The sequence below is a fragment of the Diplotaxodon limnothrissa genome, linkage group LG1, assembly GCF_057381915.1.
Source record: "Diplotaxodon limnothrissa isolate DT_005_m linkage group LG1, D_limnothrissa_male_GT1.1, whole genome shotgun sequence".
Lineage (NCBI taxonomy): Eukaryota > Metazoa > Chordata > Actinopteri > Cichliformes > Cichlidae > Diplotaxodon > Diplotaxodon limnothrissa.
Window position 1 is genome coordinate 16,939,299 of NC_140596.1, and position 17,894 is coordinate 16,957,192.

A 17,894-nucleotide genomic window follows, 5' to 3' on the forward strand; every position below is an offset into this window, starting at 1 on the left:
AGAAAATTATTTTGTACACAATATTTTAAAGCTGTTGCAATTGCCATGTAGTGTATTAGAAAGACAGTCTCACTGGATAGCCCCTGGTTCAAAGGACTTCTTGTGGGATGCTTGCCATAACTGTTCAATAGGGTTGAGGTCAGGGGAATGTGAAACAAAGTTTATCTAAGCCAGCAATCCTTCAGATCCATCATGGTGTAGTATGAGTCGAAGATGCAAACCAGAGGGTGTAGCATATCTTTGAAGAGTGGAGTGCGACTTCTCCTTGGTCATGACTTGTCAATGCCAGTTCCAGAGCAGGCAAAGCACCTGCAGACTTGAATATTCCCACCACACAAATGTCATGTAAAATGTAGACCACCTCACACATAAAGCCTTGTTGGACGTGGGCAAGAATCTGCCCTCATGCTTAGACAAAACGACTAGCCAGTGTATATGTTGTTTGCTGACTGGACATTTATCTGCACTGAAATGGCATTTCTGTCAGGTAACAAAAGGAGGTCACTTTTTTAGGCAAACACCTGGTCATGGTTTGGATAAAGCTATTTACAAAGGCCTCTTGATTTTATATGCAATTTTCCAGGCCTATGTAAATAAACAAACTTTTTCCCCCCATGTTTCATAGAAATGATAGTGTTTTAGGCGGGACCCTGTTATATGTACTACTATCAATCTTTTCATAAACATGCATTTTGGTATAAATGATTGCTTGTCAAGTTTTTTCTTTTCTCTCAGCCCTGTTTTGTGTGTGTGATTTGTGAAAAGCAGCTTGCTTATGGTGACCTTTTAGATCAACAGGGCTGTAATTTAAAAAAAGAAAAGAAAAAAGAAACAGTGATAATAGTCATACTTCATACCTCCTCCGTATAGAGCAACATGAAAAAAGTGCCAAACCTGAGCCCACCACAAGTGAAGCCAATTTGGGCTTGTTTGGCGTAATTATATGCACAAATATTAAACCTCTCAGACTGTTTGACTGCAGGTGAATTTTACATTCACAAAACCTGCCAGAGTGAATTTCCTTAGAGAGCACTAGCTTTGTTATTGATGTGCTACCAAATTCCAGAATTGTTGAACATTCTCAAGAAAATAATGTGCTTGTTTATTCTGTTTTAAATTGGTCTTATGCTGTGAGGCACTATACGTCTCCTGGAAGTGCGAAGCATGCATTACATCACCCGGTAGATTTACAACACTTTAAGATGGAAAACCTTTCTTGTTTTTCTTTGGAAGGCAAAAGAAGCAACATTAATCTGGTGCTTGCTTCTTAAAAAATACAAATCATAAAATGTCAGAGTTTTTTCCCAAAGTTCATAAAGATAGACTCTTTCAAGCCTTAATGTAATACGCTCCATTTAGAGGGCTGTTGATTGTGGAAATTGTTGTTCCTTCTCTCATCACTCCTTATTTTCTGTAAAGCGATCCTCTTCTCTTGAAATCCAGTGAAACGGGAGGGCATAAAATCTTCACTCTTCATTTGATGCAAATATGTACTCATTTCAGGAAAAGGCGATTTTCGACTAGACTTCCAACATTAGTCATTTTAGTAATAACAAAATAAGAAGCTCTTCTTTGAAGGGATATACATAGAGATACATTGCGACTTGGCAATTATTTTAAAGATTTGTAGAAAGTCAGTGTGTCATCTGTATTAGTAGTCGATTGCGTCTGTTTAGAGTATTTAATATAGTCTTTTATGTACTTATTATTATCCTTTAGATTGGGGTTACAAATAATGTTGTTTCTTAAAAACAGTTGTGAACCTATCAGTTGAAATTTTATGGTCAAAGTTTTCTTTTCTTTGCCTGCCTCGTGTAATAAATTAACAGAATTTATAATGATATATATGTATGTTATATAATATAATTTTCCAATTTTAGGTGATATTGTGAAGTATCGCTGTTTACCTGGATACACGCTGCTTGGAAAGGCAGAGCTTATGTGTAAACTCAACTCTCATTTGCTCTTTGAAACCCCGCCCCCAACATGTCAAGGTAAGGCATATTTTACAGAAATGATCTATCCTAATATGTTATTATCTTCAGTGTATAGTTGGTTTCTCTTAGGTTAGCATGTATATGGTAAACAGAATACCGTATACGTTTTTAAAATGGTTGGTAGTTCTTCGCTTTCTGCACATTTTAGGAACTGTCAAAAACAAAGCAAACCAGACGTTACTGTTGTTGGGTTTTTTTTGCCTATGGAAGAGAATTTACTGTGCACTGACAAGGGACAGATTAAAATAAGAAGTCAAAATCAATACAGCAAAAGCTGAGATATCCTGACATGTAATTCGCCACAAGCTCCAGAATTGACAGATCCTGGCTTTCCATTATTCAACTTCAACTGTCTTTTTGCAAGATCATTCCTGCCTAGTCAACACCCACATTTTCTAGGCTCCCACTTTTGTTGACAAATTTCTATCCACAGCCACAGGATGTATCCTGCAGCTGCTCTAAGTGGTACCCCATGTGAATACTAAACCTATATGGATGTTTAAAGGCAGTTGTGGCTTCCTTTATTTCGTAGTCTTGAAAATGAGTCATGGTTTTGAAAATGAGTCCTATTTAAAAGTGTAAAATTAATTACTGCTTATATTTATCCCACTATTTTATGTACTAGTACTACTACTACTACTGCTAGCAGTAGCAGAAATATTTCCACTGGCATTGTATAAGTATGTTAAGAATCAGAATGAGCAACTTAGTATCTCTTGCTATCTCTATGCTTCTAAAATATATCTCTTCCATAAAAGACATGTTGCTTCTCCAGTCACATCTCCAAAACTTTAATTATTGTTGTGTAATTATTACATTTGGAGTCAAAACATATAACCCAGCTGCATAAAAGAAGCTCAGCATCATTCTCAGAGAGTTGTCATGTTTCATGTAGGTTAATGCAGGATATCACTAATTGAAAAACAGTCTCACAGTAATACAACTTTTCGAAAAATCAAACTGATATGAAGCATTGTGGCAAAGTTACTTAAATTTTAAGTATTCAAATGTTAATGGTTAGGCTGTAGTTGAACCACACTGACTCTAATGCCGTCAGTCTCTCTAGGAGAGTCTTAGGATTGTGCATTGAAACTGAAAATTAGCTAAAAAGTATGTAGCGGCTTTTTATTTTAGCCAGTTTCTCATATATTCCAACAATGGGCATAATAATTCCGTAACACAGTAGTTCATTGTTGGCATGTTGGTTTTGTGAGTAAAGATTCCTCAAAAAAAAATGTTACATGTTCAGATCTGCTAAGACAACTGGTAATTCTATGAGACACACAAAAAAATATTGATTTTTATTATTTGAGAAAATGAGTTTCTTTCCTTCTATAGCCGAGTGTTAAAGAAACACATGGCTTTCCTCCATCATGTGAAACTCCTTTTCCTCTATATAAAAAAAAGAAAAGAAAGCAGTATTCTTATAACAGGAATCCTAATAAAAATCTCTCTTAGAGGATCTAGCGCTCCTTTTGTGTTTAATCCTGTTAAGGAAACAAACAACATACAGAAAGATTGAAAGAGTTCTGCAGTTATTTTGCTCAAGACTAATAAATGGACCATTTTTAAAGGATGAATCAGTGGGCATGCGGCCGTTAGGTTTCACATATGCTGACATTTTAAACTGTTACGTGACTACCACACATCTAAAGCAAGAATCAAGGCTGTATTTATTATTCTTAATTCTTTTTACATTTTTGATTGCTTTAACTGGCTTTTTGGTAACCCCTTCAGCCCAGTGCCCAGCCAATGAGGAACGGTTTTCATCCTCGGGTGTGATACTGAGCCCTGGGTTTCCTAGCAATTATCCAAACAGCCAGACATGCTCCTGGTTGCTGCGCATGATTCCAGGTACAGTGTGTATCCTGTCTGTCTGTCTGTCTGTCTATGGGGTTACACATGTGTGTTGGAATAATCTTGTGACTGAAGACTTACCATCTGCATTTAGATGCAACCAAAGAGACTGATCTCTTTACAGCGAGGACAAAAATTTGAAATTTAACACACAGCTTGAGTGAAATGACACTCAAGCTGCGTGTTATTTACTTCAGTTCAGTTCAGTTCAGTTCATTTTTATTTCAAACATTTCAAACATGTGCCTTCACAATCATTACAAAATATCATTCCATTATTTGTTTGAAAAGGAGTAGGCTGAAGTATTTACTTATTTGTCCCTACCCCCTCAAGTTTTACCTCTCATTCATTGAATTTTTTTTTGTCTTAAATTAAACAAACAACATATGAAACATATAAACATATGAAGTAAAACAAAACATAACATACATAAATCAAAAACAAGAAATTAGCAAGCCCCACCACAGTATAGTTTCTTTCATATGAAAAATACAGAATGTGTATATTTGCAGATACACAAGTTATGGAAAAACAACAAACCAAAACAAAACAAAAAAACAAAAAAAACAACCAAAAAAGAACCGCAACACCATTACCAGCAACATTACCATCCTGGGTTAACCCCGTTTTCTTCATTCTTATACTTATTTAAAATTAGGTTTTTATATTTTACTTTAAACTGTTTTATGTTTTGACTGTCTTTTATTTCTTCTGTTAGACTGTTCCATAATTTAACTCCTGCAATTGAGATAGACATTGTTCTTAAAGTTGTTCTAGCACTTTGTATTTTTAAATTCCATTTCCCTCTTAAGTTATACCCACCTTCTCTTTCTATGAACAATTTACAGATTTCTTTGGGAAGCAATTTATTTCTGACTTTATACATTATTTGCGCTGTTTTAAGCTTCACCAAGTCTTGGAATTTAATAGCTTGCATTTTGACAAAGAGTGCATTTGTATGGTCCCTGTACCCTACATTATTTATTAATCTAATGGCCCTTTTTTGTATTATAGTTATTGTTTGTGTGTTACTTTTGTATGTGTTTCCCCAGACCTCTACACAGTAGCTCATATATGGCAGTAGTAAAGCACAGTATAAAATGTGCAGTGCTTTCTGATCCAACATATGCTTTGCTTTTCCCAGGACGGCAATGCCCCGTGCCAATTTCCCCCGAACATAAGTAATGTGTGGCTTCCAACAGAGCTTGTGGTCAATGATCACCCCAAGAAATTTTATTTCATTTACTCTTTCTAAATATACATTGTCAACACATATTTCTACTTCGATGTTTTTCTTTTGGTTTCCAAACAACATAAATTTGGTTTTATCGAGATTCAATGATAATTTATTTATATCAAACCACTTCTTTAATATCGTTAATTCCTGTGTGATCATTTCCAAAACCTGTGGCAATTCCCCACCTGCACACAGTATATTTGTGTCATCTGCAAATATTACAAACTTTAAAATCTCCGATACTCTGCAGATATCATTTAAGTACATAATAAACATTTTTGGACCCAGTACTGAACCTTGAGGTACTCCACAAGCTATATCCATCAAATTAGATTTATATTCATTTATTTGTACATATTGTTGCCTATTCCCTACATAGCTTTTTAACCATTCCAAAACCACTCCCCTAAACCCGTACTTTTCCAGTTTTTTTAATAGAATTTCATGATTAACAGTATCAAACGCCTTCTTTAGATCTAAGAAAACTCCGAGCGCATACCTCTTATTATCCATACATTCCGTTATCTTTTCCATTAAATCTATCAGTGCCAAAGCTGTTGATCTGTTGTTTCTGAACCCATACTGACTATCTGTCATTAATTCATATTTTTCCACAAAACTGTCAAATCTTTTTATGAAGAGTTTTTCCAGTATCTTAGAGAACTGGGAGAGTATTGACACTGGTCTATAGTTTGTAAAATGATGTCTTTCACCGGTTTTGTAAATGGGAATAACTTTAGCAACTTTCATTTTTTGTGGAAAAACTCCTTTTTGAAACGACAAGTTGAATATATATTTTAATGGTTTTACGATACCATCAATAACTGTCTTTACCATTACCATATCAATATCATTCCAGTCTGTACTGGTTTTGTTCTTAAGTCCTCTAACCATGTCATAAATCTCTTTCTCTTCCACTGCTCTTAAAAACATTGAGCTACTATTCCTTTCAATATTTTCACCAGTGTCCCTTTCTATTCCATCAACCTTTATTTCTTCTGCCAGTTTTGGCCCTATGTTTACGAAGAATTCATTAAAGCCATTTACTATCTCCTCCATGTTATTAATACTTCTTGTCCCTTCTATAAAGTACCCAGGGTAATCATTATTCCTTGATTCATTTTTGATTATTCTGTTTAATACATTCCATATATCTCTTGTGTTATCTTTATTGTGTTCTAACCTTTTAATGTAATACTCTCTTTTACAGGATCTCATTATATTAGTTAATTTATTTTTGTAAGTTTTATACTTCATTTCAGTTTCTATTGTTCTCTTTTTTATGAATTCTCGATATAAGGTATTCTTTTTTTTGCTGGGTTAACCTTAACCTGCTTTATTCTTGAACCTGATAGACCTCTGTGTCTGCATTTGGTCTTTCAGCCTAAATATGCATACATTTGCATACGGCTCTGCATGTGTTTGTGCATTTGCTATACACTATGTGTTGCATGTTACAGTACATTTGCACTTGGCAGTAAATGATTGCTTCCCCCCCCTCAGGTTACACCATCAATATCTATGTGGAGATGTTCCACAGCGAGAAGCAGTTTGATGAACTGGAGATTTTTGATGGTAAACAATCCTTTCCTACATTTGTTACATCTTCACACACACGCATACTCAGATCCAGCTTTAATTTATGTTTTCTTGTTCAAAATACCAACAGTTCCGTTAATAAGATACATAATACTTAATTCTCATTTGGGGTGTTAGGAATTTACCCCACAGGACTTCCAAGTAGGTTATGGAGCAGGAAATTTGTGTACAGAGTAGATAGTGCGCTCTGTGTATAATTTTGTGGCTTTTGGTGCAGTGTATATTAAGAACTTTATGAAGCTATATTAGAATAATTTGACTAGTGACAGTTAAAAATGTTCATTTTTATACCAATAAACATTATAACAAGCTACCCAAACACATTTTTTAAATGCATATTTTACTGGATCTCTAAATGGGTTAACACATTTGCACGCAAGTTCTCTCTCTCTATTAATCTTGCGTGGTCAAAACAAATGTAAGCTCCCTCTGATATTTCTGAGATTAATGACATCACAGAGGAAGCATCAGTGACCGGGTTGTTTTCTAATCTATTGAAGCATTACTGAACAGTAGACTATTTGGAGAATGCTGTTCAGCTACTATAGTATTTAAAAGTGTCTTTTATAAACAAAATCAAACGCAGACACCGTTCAAGTAATCTGGAGGTAGCAAGTCACTTCTTGAACTTGGTAATTGTGTGTACCTCACATCTAAGAAATTTCATTGCCGCTTTACTTTAGGCTATTTTTCATCTGGAGATATGCATGGAGACTCGTATCTAAGTTTAACTAAGTTTAACTTTATCACATTTTTCCTACTATCATCGCTACGTTTCTTTGCAACAGATACTTAAATGACAAAATAGCGTATTGTCTAAACAGGCACGTCTATAAAAATCAATCACTTATTGTACATGGCTCTGAACTAAATTACTTGTTTCATTAGGATCTTCCGGACAAAGCCCACTGCTTGTTGCGCTAAGTGGTAACCATTCCTCTCAACTGAACTTCACATCAAAGACAAACCAACTCTATCTACGATGGTCCACTGACCACGCAACCAACAAGAGAGGATTCAAGATACGGTACTCAGGTACATCTGGTATCTTCTGAATTATTGATATTATTATTTGATTGAAATAGAATGTCCTTGTGCGTTAGATGTATGCCCAGTTTCCAATGTGAGTTTTCTGGAAGGGGCTGCTCTCTTATTCTGCTTTTAAAAACAGTACCTAGAAGTCTGTGTGACCCCCTGTGTTAAAACTGTTTTTGACTACTAAATTAGCTGCTCTGTTCTCCTTTAGTGAATAACCATCCCTAATGCTTTTCTTAATAATGAAAGTAATTCATCACGGTTGTAGGTGGGTGAGCAATGATTATTTAGAAAACATTATTTTTGAATGCATCATGCTACTTATGAACAAAAGAGAATTAGTAACTCTAATTTGTTAATTTGTCAGATTGAGCGAATTAAATCTGTAGTGGCTTGCCAAAACTGTGAGGTTGTGTTGGCTTTTTTAGATTTGGGTTGTAAGCTAGTTCACCACTTAATCATTTTAACTTGTTAAGAATTCGTTAAAGACAATCCCCCAATCTTAGTCATAGAAAAAATAATTTATAGTGACACTAATCCTATTTGGGTTTAGAAGGAGTAAGTCACAAGGCCTGTTTCCTGGCTCTGTGTACTGAAGGGAAAAAAATAAATGTGATATATTTTAGTCTTTGGGTTATATCTGCAAAACAGCCTTAAGTAACAGAATTGTCTTTCCCCGTGGTGTCTTATTGCATCGACAACAGCATCTCTAAAGAAAACAAAAAAATGATGGGTGGGATTTTTCACTTACTATACATTATTAATGATCTGGAGCTTTAAATTGAAACTGAACATATCTATAGTACAGTTTGTATCATAAATATATGTTTAGAAATGTCTTCTTCTTTGACATGCTGGCATGCTTATGGCTAGGGGGCAGGAAATGTATTATACCTGTGAGGATCCTCAGAAGTATATACTGTAAATGTGTGTTGGCAGATGGAGTAAGCTGCAATAATCACTGTTATGCTTTTTTCTTATTATTCTTTGTGGACCCAGTGTATTGTTTGGCTGTGAAATTAACCCTCCATCATTTTTATTAATTGTATGGCATCTATTTATCATCGGACCATCCTGAAAGCTGGGATCACTTTTATATATATTTAATAGTTTCACTTGTTAAGATTCACTTGGAAATTCTTGACCCATCTTTCTCTCTCGCGCTCTCTCTACTTTGTTGTTTTTGCCTTAATGCATAAAGGGAGCATTCTGTTCAGGCTGTAAACAAGTATGGTAGTTAGTAAACTTTAAAGAAGTTGTCAGCAGTGGTAGTAGGATAAATAATATATGTCTCAGCATGTCTTCACAGCACATGTGAGAGCAGAGCCATTCCAATTTTTCAAATAAACAATTAAGGTGACGTATTCATCAGCTAAAACTACTACAAATGGAGCTAAAGTCTCAATATGCAATGCAGTTAATGTTAGAGGAATGGTATAAACACTAGAGTAAAACACAATAACAACATCAAGGTGGAAGCAGTTAAAATAAGTCTAAATGAAAGCTCTGGAAAATTCGACAGACAAATGGAATTATTGTAGACACATAAGAAGGCGTAAGAATAGATTTCAGTGTTGATATAGACCAAGACCAAGTCAAGGACTCTCTGCTCTGTACTTGGACAAGAGCAGCCTTCGTCAGAATGGTTTAAAAAATTGTAGTTATGAGTAAACTCATGGAGCTGGATACAATAAGCAGGGATGATTGCTGGACTTCTCAGAAGGATTTGGCATTTAGATAAACCCACTTGTCAAGACAGTAAGGTTATCGGTGTTAGTTGGCCTATTAATTGGCAGTTAAAGGTTTGGTGAAGCTATTTGCTTGGGCAAGAGTTGGATTTAAAGTCAGCTTGTAGATACATTAGGGTAAAAGATGGTGTCACCTGTTAGAAAGCTCTGTTTTAATGGCAGAGTATAACAGAGAACAACAAAAAAAGATACTGACCACAAAGCCTCAATATTATTGGGCTTCCACAGGAATATTTGCTCAACCTTTGGTAGAATTGTGTTTATTGGCATCTCATTAGCTGATGACTATTTGGTAAAATAAATAATAGCAGAACTGACACTTTGTAGATAGATTTTTGTCTCTCCGTGGTTCATGACCCTGTGTTTGAAGATAAAAACTCTTCCTCTACTGACTATGCTGGTTATTACTGCTTACTTATATATGCGCAATTCAAACATTATATTGTCTGATGGGAACTATGACAGAAAAAAGGAAAGGAAAATCATATGAAGTACCCTTTAAACTTTCCTGTGACTAAAACTTCCAGAGATCTTCAGTAATAAACAACAACTGATACTCTGATGTGCTGGTCTTGAGATAAAATATTATCCGAATGGAGCCTGTGTCCCTTTATTGAAATTATACACACTGAGATATAAAGGAGGACCCTAAATGAATAATGATTATGTTACAGAGAAATGCTATGATAGGATGATAAGATCTGAAATGGTGAATAAAAGGGAACAGATGACATATGACACTTCTAGGAAAGAAAGATTTACAGACTCTGTTGTCCTGATCAGAGTGGGAATGTCATTCCACTAATGTGAAGCCAAGAGGGAGGAGAGCCAAGATCAGGTGAAGCAGTGACCACATCAGACAGAGAAGTGAGAGCCAAGCGGCCCTTGAGTGCCGTGTTCTAGCTACTGTTTAGAGTGTTATTCATGCTCTACCACACTCGCACTCTGCTCTAAGATGACAAAACACTGCACTATAATAAGTGCAATATCTTCTTCTAGTTTATGATTTTTGTTTTCTTCAGATTGCCTGGAGTGTTACAATTAATGTCACCAAGTTTTCAGACTCTCTTAAACTCTTAAACTGTCATGCCAGTTTGTTATTTTTAGCTTAGGAAATCAAATTATTTGTACAATTTGACTGTCGATTAAGCTATCCGCTGAGAACTCTTTGTTTCTCTGCCTCCAGCTGCTTACTGTAGCATTAATGATCCTCCACTGAATGGCGGTGTGGTCAACCGAACCAAACTTCGCCCAGGTAGCAGACTTCAGTACTTTTGTAATCGTGGTCACAGGCTGGTGGGCTCAAGCAATGCCACCTGCAAGCTCGACTCCAATGGGCTTTTCCAGTGGGATACCCCACCGCCTTTTTGTCAAGGTAAAATTTTAAACCAATTATTTCTCAGTCTTCTTAGTGATAAAGAACAAAGGTAAAAAGGATTAAAAAATTGCAGTTGTAAAGGATTCCTCCTGCAACACTTTTCTTTTTGTTATGTGGTAGCTGTCTCATGCGGCATACCTCCGTCACCGGGAAACGGCAGCTTCCATGCTTACCAGTATACTGTTGGGAGCCAGGTCACCTATCAGTGTAACCATGGTTACCACCTTGACCCAGGTGTTCCGATGAATGCCATGTGTTTGGAGGATGGCAGCTGGAGCAATGCTGCCTCAGTCTCCAGATGTCTACGTACGTATTTCTAACTTTATTATAAGGATGGGTAAATGTCTTAGTTGACAAAAAAGTAAGCACTGGTATATCTAGAAAAAGCTAGAGCCTCTCGCTGGAAGCTCTCTTCTCAGTGTCCAGGATGCATTTTGAGAAGATGACTCACACATCATTTATTTTTCAAAAAAAACTTTTGTCCACTAAATCAATAATTAATTTGGAGTTTGTTTAGAATTATAAATAAGTAATACATTTTAATTTATACAATTATAATTTATACAAATAGTACATTATCAGAGATTTTAATTAAGAATTAAAAGTCACCTGCCGTTCAGTTACATTTTATATAACTGTATCATTTCATTAATTTTTTGTCCAGCGGTCCACTGCCCCAGCATTGACGACGTCCTCTCAGGTCACATGCTCTACCGCCTAATTTCTGGTAGGCTGGGAGAGTTTGGTTCTGTGGTGATGCTGGAGTGCTCAACTGGGTACTATTTAGGTGCGGGGCATCGGACTCTTCGGTGCCTTGCCAACCGAACTTGGGAGGGGTCAGATGCCCCAGCTACCTGTAAGAGTAAGTACTGATACACACAAAGACACTATTATGACTGTCTTAGCTCATAATCAGCTGATGCCCTCACTTAAGTGCATGATAATAAAATTAGTATTTGGTGCACCTTCTAAATTTCCTCTAGTAGAATTATACTGAACATTATTCAGTCAGATCATACATAAAACTGTCACGGTTCAGCTGTGTGGCAGGCAGGATGTAGGACCCAAACGCAGGACTCACAACACGGGAGGTTAACTGAAAATGGCAGCTTTATTGCTGGGAAATCCACCATAACAAAAACTCACGGAAAACAAACAAAAGCCCTCAACATAGTAATTAAGGACTGAAACTCTGGAAAACTAGAATGTAAGCTGGATCACAAGAAAACAAACCCTGGAACTGAGAAGCTAGGATCTAAACAGGCACATGAGGGAAACACACAGCAGGGACGAGGTTACGACACGACAAGGGGCAAAGAAAAACAGGGGTTAAATACACGAGGGAGTAACGAGGGAATGGGAATGGGCCGCACACTTGACAAGGGCTATCAAAATAAAACCGGAACAAGAGACATTTACAAAAATCTGCCCATCATTTTTTTTATCTTTTCTTCCAAGGAGTTTGACTTTCATGTAATTTTTTAAAGCAGCCATGAGCAATAGTTATCCACACTTTCTGAAAGTTTTCAAAGTTTTTCTTTTGAAATCGGCTGCCTTTTTTTTCCCATTTTCAGTCCACCCCTTGTATCTGACCATTTTCAGAGGAATGGGCTTTTGTTCACCTTGGTCAGGAAAGGTCAGCTAACCTCAAAATTACTGAAGCAGTGTGAGATCATCTTGACAGAGAACTGAACAAAAGGCAGTGAAAATTGATTATCCTTCAAGAAGCCTGGAAAACCATTTCTAAAGACTATTTAAAGAAACGATAAGAAATTTGCCTAAGAGATTTCAGACTGTAAAAAAATAAAGGTGATCATACAAAATATTGACTTTCAAGACCTTTTAAATGGCATAAATGTTTTTGCTATATGTTCTGTAGTTCAGGTATGATTTCTAATCAGTGCACCTGTTTCCAATTTTCCTAGCAAGATATAAAGAAATGAGGGGAGACTTGGAAGAATTAAAGAAAGCTACTTTCCTAGCATAATTGCCAAGTTTAGTTTAAAAAAAACAACAACAACTGTGCTTTTCACCTGCTTTGAGGGGCAAGCATGCATGTGCTTAATCCTCTGTCATTGGTATATTTGAGAGGGAGCTGCTTTATGTGTGGTTGTGCGTGAGGTTTTATCTATTTCTTCTACTTTTTTGGAAATTAGTTACCAGGGGTGTATGTGTTTCGAAACGCCTGAGGATGTTAACTACTGCACATTGTCTAGGGACTGTGTCTCTTTCAAACAGAATGCAGTCTATACTTCCTAAATGTGGGGTATATGCCGATAGTAGTGAAATACTGTCTATACAAATACAGTCTTACTATGCAATACGTCTTTGCTGCTTGTTTCATAAAGAGAGGCTGTGACAGAACATTGGGACTTTGACAACTTTCTAGTAGGCTACAGAATTTCATACTGTTGCATAATATATGATATGCCAATGGAAAAGTGAAATGTGTACACTGGAGAAGTTTAAAAAAATGATTAAAATTTGAAATGTATTTTACATTAAGCCAGTGGTTTAAAGACTTTATTTGGATACGTTTTCGTTAATTTCTCTTGGTAGTGTTTGAGCTGACCTACCTATCATTGCAGCAGTTTCAAGGGATTTGGCAATGTAACAGAAGTGTCTGTTTAAATTAGCCAGTGACTTTAAAGCTGTGTCTCCCAGGATATTAAGACAGAATTAGCTTAAATCTTCTGAAGGAAATAAATTCAGATAGATATTGTGTTGGAAAACAAAAATGTACCATGTTTAAGTTTAGGATGGTAGTCTTGTAATGCTTCATTTAACTGACCAATCATGATGAAGGCTTGACGACACAGACCACTTTATTTGCAGATTTTGTAAAAGATGGAAAAGTATCATTTGCACCACGATGTTATGTAATGTGTAATTTGTTACTTTGTAATGACACATTTATTTCATTATTTAGTTATCTCCTGCGGGGAACTTCCTTCCCCACCTTTTGGTACCAAACTGGGGACGTTGACCACATTCGGAGCAACTGCGATCTTTATGTGTAACCATGGCTACACTCTGGTGGGATCCCACGTGAGGGAGTGTGGCGCTAATGGGCTGTGGAGTGGTGTAGAGACCAGGTGTCTAGGTAATGTTCATTGAATGTGATAAGATGTTCAAGATGTTGTGGTTTATCCTAAGTCCCTTTGGCACAAAAAATAACAATTTGATTCATTGGAAAAGAAATGTAGCAAGCTGTTAAAGTAAAATCAAAGCATTGACTCATCTCATATTACATTAATGAGAAAAATCCAACCTGATTAGTACCTCACTAACACCATGGAATAGATCACCTAAGTCAATGTAATGAACACGGAGAGCCTATATGTACAACTTTGATAAGGTAGCGCATTGTTAATATTCATGTTTCACCTGCAAATTTCACATCCACCCTCATATTCTTTTGAGATATTGATGGCAAAATATAACAGTATTTGTCATTTATTGATAGAGATGATATTTGCTGACCTAAAAAGACAATAATAATACTATCTCTTAAAATTAGAAATAATTGTAACAATTTTAGAAAGGCTGGTTATTTTTAACTTTTAACCTTTGGCAATAACCAAGTGACCGTTCAGAACTGGGTGGACTATTTACCATTTACCATTAGATACACAAACATCAAGAAAAAGGGATCGACTTTGAAACACATCTGTTAACAGATGAAATAGTGTCAAATACAATTCAGAATCTCTTTACACCTCAGCTCACTGGAGTCTTGCTTTTTATGTGCTGAAGCTTTAAGTAACCCCAGGCAGATGTAGTGCATGAAAAAAAAAATGTTTAAAGGACTGTTTTTAAGAGACTTTTGTTCATCTGTAATTGCTCCAAGTTTAGAACTAAAGTCTTTGAAGGTGATTTGCAAAGACAGACATTTGAAAGTTTAAGCATCTAAGCTCCTACATATAATTTGGCAGTCCACAGTGACTGCTGGCACAATGAGCCAGAATGTGTTTAAAATCAGGGCTCAGCACACAAAACCAGCTTCAGTGATGTGTGAGTGAGTTAAAGATGCGTTTCATTGTGCTGTATTAATTTCTGTCACTTTGCTTCTCCCAGCTGGTCACTGTGACTCTCCAGATCCTATAGTCAACGGCCACATTAGCGGGGATGGATCTAGTTACCGTGACACAGTTGTATACCAGTGCATGTTAGGATATCGCCTAATTGGCACATCAGTCAGAATCTGCCAACAAGACCATCGGTGGTCTGGAACAACACCTGTCTGTGTCCGTAAGTTCACAATACCAACAACATCGTGGTTTGAAGTTAAAGATTGTTTGCTGCTTTTGTCAAATATGAAAAGCTAAAACCTATATTGTTATATAAAGAATCTCTTCAGAGGCATCACACAATTTATTCTTTTAGAGTTTACTTTTTTTTTTTTCAGTGAATATGTCTGTGCACCAACATTAAAAAAAAGTTGGAAATATCACACAATATCAAGAGGGAGAACCACAATACTTATTCCGAACCTCAAGTTTCTCATCACATTTCTCTCCACTCTTTCTCTCTCAGCAATAACTTGTGGTCACCCAGGCAACCCAGCCAATGGGCGGACCAATGGCACCGAATTTAATCTCAATGATGTGGTCAACTTCACCTGCAACAGAGGTTACGTCCTAAGTGGAAATGCTCGGGCTCAGTGCCGACTTAACGGACAGTGGAGCAGCCCCTTACCAGTCTGCAAAGGTCTCGTCCACATTCATTAACACAGAGCTAGCAACTCATGCACATGCACATCCTTGTAATGCTTTATTTATTTATTTATTTTATTTTTTTCACTTTTAAAATCATAGAATCTGTGTGAGGAGCCAACATGATGCTATCGACATCTGTTGAGTAAAATCATAACCAAATAAAAGAAAAGGCCTCAATGACAAAAATGATCCCTAGGTTGTATTGTAAAAAAACAGACTTTCCTTTAAATTGTGGATTGCTGTGGTATGTTCAGCATGTGTTGACTGAATTTGCTTCTACCCACATTATGTAAATGAAATTGCTTTTGGAACCGAGTCTGCTGCTAGTAAAAGAGAGAACACAACAAAATCTTATCTGCAAGATGAATTCAGACACAATCAGTGTATCTCCAAATAAACTAATAAATTCATTCGTGCGCAAACACAGCTGGGTACATGTCCAGAGACATGCTCTTTTCCTCTGCTAACCATGCACGGTCATTACAGTACAAAACTCTCTAGACCCCTGGTAGTGTAACAGTTATGATATACTCAAGCACGCACACACACAAGCATTTTGCAAAGTCATGAGAGCAGATCGATATAACGTAGTTGCTCACATGGGTTTCCCACTGAAGCGATTCATCCTCGCTTGCCTGCTTGCTTTCTCCATCTCCCCCACATTTTCTGTCTTATCCTGCTCTCCCTCCCTCTTTTTACCTCACAGCAGCAGCTGTCAATTATAAGACTGAAACTTTCTTTGTTCCCATAGGGTGCCAAACACACACACACACACACACAAACACACATAGGCGTCTCCCCCATGGACTTGAATTTGAGTGAATGTCAGTCTCCCCTGCGACATGGGGAAAATCAAACTCCACTCTTATTGAACTGGCATCTACCCAGAGAGAAAAAGTACAAGGGACAGGAGGAGGGAATAGGGAACAAAATGCTTCAAAAAACAGAGCAGGGTATGACAAAAGAGCAGTTTAAAGAAGACCAGAGCAGAGCAGCATGCATGATATGAAATTGTAACTTTGTTAAATGGTAATTGAGTATTCAGTACTCAACCCCACAAAGCTCCCAAGATATATAGCCATCACCTTTATATATGCTTACATTGTAAAAACTTTGTAAATACTTTTAAATGGCTCTTCTGCTCTCTCGTACAGTGGTGAACTGTTCTGACCCCGGTCATGTGGAGAATGGCGTGCGCCAATCCGGCCTTCGTTACCCAGAAGTCTTCAGCTATGGTGTGACTGTATCAATCCACTGCAAACGAGGCTTCTACCTTTTGGGTTCTGCACTCCTTACATGTCAGCATAATGGACTGTGGGACCGGCCAATCCCTCGTTGCCTAGGTATGGGTGAACAAGTGAAGGTAGTCGGGGAAATATTTGGCTACATGTCTTTCCTGTTGTGTGTGTGAGTTTTGGGATTTTTTTTATAAGAACATGCCTTCAAAAAAGTAGTCACAAGCAGGTAGCTCTTTTTTTTGTTTTCTGGAATAGGCATTTGAGGATTGAAATAGCCTGAAGAGCCTTTGAGAGTAGGATAAGGAGGAGTGGATGAAAGAGTGAGAGCAAACGAGAGGGTTCAAGAAAGAAAATGGGAAGAAAGTAATCATAAAAGAAAAGGGTATGAAAGAAAGAGTCGTAAAGGTTTGAGTATGATTTGTGTCCATGTGTGTTTACAGAAAAAGAAAGTTGGAATGTGTCTCATAAGGCTATAGGTGGTCTTGTTAGAAAGCTACCATTGCTGATAGAAACAAAGAGATTAAACTAGAGAGTGATAGTGAGAAGGAAGCAGATTCACAGATGAAGAGGGGAACAGAAGGTGAACAAAAGCTTAGAATAAAGACACAGGAACAGAGGTGTAGAGATGAGAAATCAGACAGAGAGGAAGGAAGGGGCAGACACCGGTGAAGCACTTGGCGTCTGTGCATCGAGCGTTGCATTCGCAAAACAAGGTCTTATCGGAAAATTGGGGGGAAAGGGGTGATGACAGAGGGGCAAGGAGAGGATGGAGTAATACAATTTGGGGGTGAGGAGAGATATCGGAGGACAAGTCATTTGGCAGCAATAGAAAATCGAGAGCAGTTCCATATCAGTGTCCTCCAGAAACTTGTGCTTTGTAAAACATAGATTTCTCCGAAGCTGAAGAAAAAAATTGGGCGTCTGTTGCTTAAATGCTTTGGAATGATTTTTTTCTAGTTTTCTACATAGAAGAAAAGCAGAGATGCTTTCAGTGTTGTCTGGCTGAAGTGAATTTAATTTCAGATGAGTTATTGGTTTTCTCTCCCTCTCTCAGGCAATTCAGTTAAACTCAATAAGCTTTACTTGC

At 37.0% G+C, this 17,894-nt stretch overlaps 1 protein-coding gene across 2 annotated transcripts in view; it reads left to right on the forward strand.

Annotated features, from left to right (window-relative positions):
* LOC146639603 (CUB and sushi domain-containing protein 1-like) overlaps window positions 1-17,894 on the forward strand; it is a 480,470-nt gene that overhangs the window by 434,088 nt on the left and 28,488 nt on the right. For both annotated transcript variants that reach the window (XM_085353830.1, XM_085353836.1), the window contains exons 48-58: window positions 1,881-1,994; window positions 3,735-3,851; window positions 6,595-6,666; window positions 7,579-7,725; window positions 10,660-10,848; window positions 10,972-11,157; window positions 11,516-11,713; window positions 13,781-13,954; window positions 14,929-15,102; window positions 15,388-15,561; window positions 16,724-16,912. In XM_085353830.1, coding sequence (XP_085209956.1) covers window positions 1,881-1,994; window positions 3,735-3,851; window positions 6,595-6,666; window positions 7,579-7,725; window positions 10,660-10,848; window positions 10,972-11,157; window positions 11,516-11,713; window positions 13,781-13,954; window positions 14,929-15,102; window positions 15,388-15,561; window positions 16,724-16,912 — 1,734 coding nt within the window. The remainder of the gene's footprint in view (window positions 1-1,880; window positions 1,995-3,734; window positions 3,852-6,594; window positions 6,667-7,578; window positions 7,726-10,659; window positions 10,849-10,971; window positions 11,158-11,515; window positions 11,714-13,780; window positions 13,955-14,928; window positions 15,103-15,387; window positions 15,562-16,723; window positions 16,913-17,894) is intronic.